Raw genomic sequence first — 4,278 nt, 5'->3', positions numbered from 1 at the left:
AGAAGAAAGTTCAACACTATTCAGCAATAACTAAAATAAAACACAAATGTGTCATTTCTGATTATTAGTATGATTGAAGTGGATCATCGAAGGTCATTGGTTAATAAAATGGGATTAAATAAATTATATTTGTTTTATTTAACACATTTAATTATTGCAGGTTTGTCTAATATTCTGAGTTTGCATTTCGCTGTTTGTATTGATTGTGAGGAGCACTGAATGTGTTTGTGTGCAGTGAGATGAGTAAACACATGTTGATATTGAGTCTAGAGCTACAGTAAGATCATGTTCACACACAACGCTCTGCACTTACTCCTGATTTCTGTCACCATGGCAACACCAGAGCTGTCACTCAACACATGGAGACAAAGTAACTCAGATATTTCCTTCTAAATGAAAAAGTAATGCGTTACTTTACTAGTTACTTAAAAAAAGTAATCTGATTACGTAACTTGCGTTACTTGTAATGGGTTACCCCCAACACTGCAGGCGAGAGCACCTGAGCGGTGTACCTGTGTCGAAGGCCGTGGTTCGGTACAACACCTGTGGGCTATACGGGCCTGACCCGGCGCGGTTATGAGCTGATATCCTCACAGCGTACGCCCAGTCAGGATTCAGCCCGTGAATGGTGTAGCTGGACAAATCCGCCGGCACCATCAGTGTGTGCGGTTCAACGCCACCACCTGCTTCCTCATACGTGAGCGTGTATCCGGTAAAACCGGCGTTCCGTTCCGAGCCGCTCGGAGGAAGCCAGGTGAGCTGCAGCGAGCAGCAGGTGGCGTTGACGTGCTCTGACAGCTGTGGAAACCCTTTCGGGGGAAACTCAGGCACCGAAAGCTGCTCCTGAGCCTCTTCACTGTAACCAGAGCGCCCTCTAGCGGCCAGGAGGAATGAGTAAACACCTCCAGGACGCAGGCCGGTCACGTTGTGTTGACGCTCCTCAGGTCTGAAATCCAGAGAGACAGACTGAGAGTTGTTTTTAAGGTCATAGGTCAGATGAACGTCTGTACAGTAGAGGGCGCCGCTCAAACACATCTCATGAAGAATATGACGCAGCAGAAGAAAGTTCAACACTATTCAGCAATAACTAAAATAAAACACAAATGTGTCATTTCTGATTATTAGTATGATTGAAGTGGATCATCGAAGGTCATTGGTTAATAAAATGGGATTAAATACATAAATTATATTTATCTTATTTAACACATTTAATTATTGCAGGTTTGTCTAATATTCTGAGTTTGCATTTCGCTGTTTGTATTGATTGTGAGGAACGCTGAATGTGTTTGTGTGCAGTGAGATGAGTAAACACATGTTGATATTGAGTCTAGAGCTACAGTAAGATCATGTTCACACACAACGCTCTGCACTTACTCCTGATTTCTGTCACCATGGCAACACCAGAGCTGTCACTCAACACATGGAGACAAAGTAACTCAGATATTTCCTTCTAAATGAAAAAGTAATGCGTTACTTTACTAGTTACTTAAAAAAAGTAATCTGATTACGTAACTCGCGTTACTTGTAATGGGTTACCCCCAACACTGCAGGCGAGAGCACCTGAGCGGTGTACCTGTGTCGAAGGCCGTGGTTCGGTACAACACCTGTGGGCTATACGGGCCTGACCCGGCGCGGTTATGAGCTGATATCCTCACAGCGTACGCCCAGTCAGGATTCAGCCCATGAATGGTGTAGCTGGACAAATCCGCCGGCACCATCAGTGTGTGCGGTTCAACGCCACCACCTGCTTCCTCATACGTGAGCGTGTATCCGGTAAAACCGGCGTTCCGTTCCGAGCCGCTCGGAGGAAGCCAGGTGAGCTGCAGCGAGCAGCAGGTGGCGTTGACGTGCTCTGACAGCTGTGGAAACCCTTTCGGGGGAAACTCAGGCACCGAAAGCTGCTCCTGAGCCTCTCTACAGTAAGATCATGTTCACACACAACACTCTGCACTCACTCCTGATTTCTGTCACCATGGCAACACCAGAGCTGTCACTCAACACATGGAGACAAAGTAACTCAGATATTTCCTTCTAAATGAAAAAGTAATGCGTTACTTTACTAGTTACTTAAAAAAAGTAATCTGATTACGTAACTTGCGTTACTTGTAATGGGTTACCCCCAACACTGCAGGCGAGAGCACCTGAGCGGTGTACCTGTGTCGAAGGCCGTGGTTCGGTACAACACCTGTGGGCTATACGGGCCTGACCCGGCGCGGTTATGAGCTGATATCCTCACAGCGTACGCCCAGTCAGGATTCAGCCCGTGAATGGTGTAGCTGGACAAATCCGCCGGCACCATCAGTGTGTGCGGTTCAACGCCACCACCTGCTTCCTCATACGTGAGCGTGTATCCGGTAAAACCGGCGTTCCGTTCCGAGCCGCTCGGAGGAAGCCAGGTGAGCTGCAGCGAGCAGCAGGTGGCGTTGACGTGCTCTGACAGCTGTGGAAACCCTTTCGGGGGAAACTCAGGCACCGAAAGCTGCTCCTGAGCCTCTTCACTGTAACCAGAGCGCCCTCTAGCGGCCAGGAGGAATGAGTAAACACCTCCAGGACGCAGGCCGGTCACGTTGTGTTGACGCTCCTCAGGTCTGAAATCCAGAGAGACAGACTGAGAGTTGTTTTTAAGGTCATAGGTCAGATGAAAGCCCAGGATCTCCAGTAGAGGGTTAGAGGATTGTTGGTGAGTCCAGATCAGCGCAGCGGACGTCTCATTAACCAGCTGCACGGACAGAACGGGACGAGCAGGTACTAGAGGACACAAAGACACACAAACTCTCAGTGACTGGGCATATAAAACACATCCATCACACTGACCAGATACAGTGCCCTCTTCTGATTGGACAGGGCAGTTACAGTGGTAATTGTTTATATGGTGTTGCAAAAATGTAACTATATTATTGCACACCTCTCTCTCTCTCTCTCTATATATATATATATATATATATATATATATACAGTACACTCACGCAAAGCAATATATACTATATTGTAAATCTCAACTGCTTGATTGTTTGTATCATCACAAAATGTGACTGTATTATCACACAGCTCTAATCTGATAAATGCGACTATAAGGCATGAAGATATTAAAGTGCCCCATTATGGATTTTTGAAAATGGGTGTGTATGAAAATTCATGCAGTGTGTAACACAGCTCTAAGTGAATGAAAACATCCTGCAAAGTTTTAAATCTGAAAGTGCACAGTGTATAAAGTTATTGTCTCTCAAAAGAAAGAGTCGACTCTGACTCACTGAAAAGAGTCATTTTTAAAACGAATCCCAAGCCGTTTCATGTTGACGTCAACATGAAACATTAGCATATTGCCCGCCCATTTGTTGGTCTTTTCACGTTGGTCTGAATAAAAATGAAAATACATTCTTTGCCACTAGGTGTCTCTTTTGGAGCAGTAAAATAGCTGTTTCCCCGGTAACGCTGTCCACAAAGCAGCACTGTGCTCACAAACACGGCTTTATCAGGCGTTACAGGCGAGATGAAATGAAAATGAGACCAATCGGGCCAATCACCGCAGATTAGCATCACGCTAAGGAGGGGTTTGGAAAAATGAATCGTTGAGTGAATTGTTTGGGAGTCGTAGAGCAAATAAGGTAAAAATAAATGCATATTATAAAATTTTTTTAGTGTTTTTTTTTACCTTGCGTGCATGTCAACCTGTTGTTGGGGACTCCCAAAACCAAAATATGACCCTTTCATTACCCATAATAGGGGCACTTTAAATATAATAAACTAGTCACTAAATCACATACAGCATCATTTGTGTCATTAATATATTAATTATATAGACACTGTGTTATCAAAACAATAAGACACCTGAGGCGGGGTTAATATAGAGAATAAAGCCCCGCCCTCTAAAGATATGTCAGCCAATCCAATGTCAGAAACACACACAATGACTAACTGTGTTTCTGATTGGATAAAGAGCTGTGAGTCTTTTGTTCTGTTGAGTCTACTGACAAAAGACTGGTGACTGTCACACACACGTTTCACTGCTATCTGTCACACAAACAGTACTGAAAACTGAACTGAAAAAGAGTCTGTCTGTCCCTGAATGTTTTAACATACAGAAACACACACACATACGGGCGACTCACATGCGACAGGTGTCTGCACCAGATGAGTGACGCTTTGAGCTCCGTCACCTTTAATAGTGTAGGCCCCCACACTGATGGAGTACAGCGTCTCAGGCTGCAGATCCTCCAGCATCAGCTCCTACACACACACACACACACACGCGCGCGCACACACACACACACACACACG

The 4,278-nt window shown here is 45.1% G+C and overlaps 1 protein-coding gene across 1 annotated transcript in view; it reads right to left on the bottom strand.

Annotated features, from left to right (window-relative positions):
• The window catches only part of LOC107569086 (receptor-type tyrosine-protein phosphatase S-like), a 93,144-nt gene that overhangs the window by 34,654 nt on the left and 54,212 nt on the right, over positions 1-4,278 (bottom strand). The window contains exons 16-17 of the mRNA XM_016255082.1: positions 4,110-4,227; positions 2,155-2,748 (exon numbers count right to left, since the gene is read on the bottom strand). Coding sequence (XP_016110568.1) covers positions 2,155-2,748; positions 4,110-4,227 — 712 coding nt within the window. The remainder of the gene's footprint in view (positions 1-2,154; positions 2,749-4,109; positions 4,228-4,278) is intronic.

The sequence above is a fragment of the Sinocyclocheilus grahami genome, unplaced genomic scaffold (genome assembly GCF_001515645.1).
Source record: "Sinocyclocheilus grahami isolate Dianchi unplaced genomic scaffold, SAMN03320097.WGS_v1.1 scaffold1310.1, whole genome shotgun sequence".
Lineage (NCBI taxonomy): Eukaryota > Metazoa > Chordata > Actinopteri > Cypriniformes > Cyprinidae > Sinocyclocheilus > Sinocyclocheilus grahami.
The sequence above is the reverse complement of the archived record's forward strand: the minus strand, read 5'-3'. Positions and strand labels throughout refer to the sequence as shown.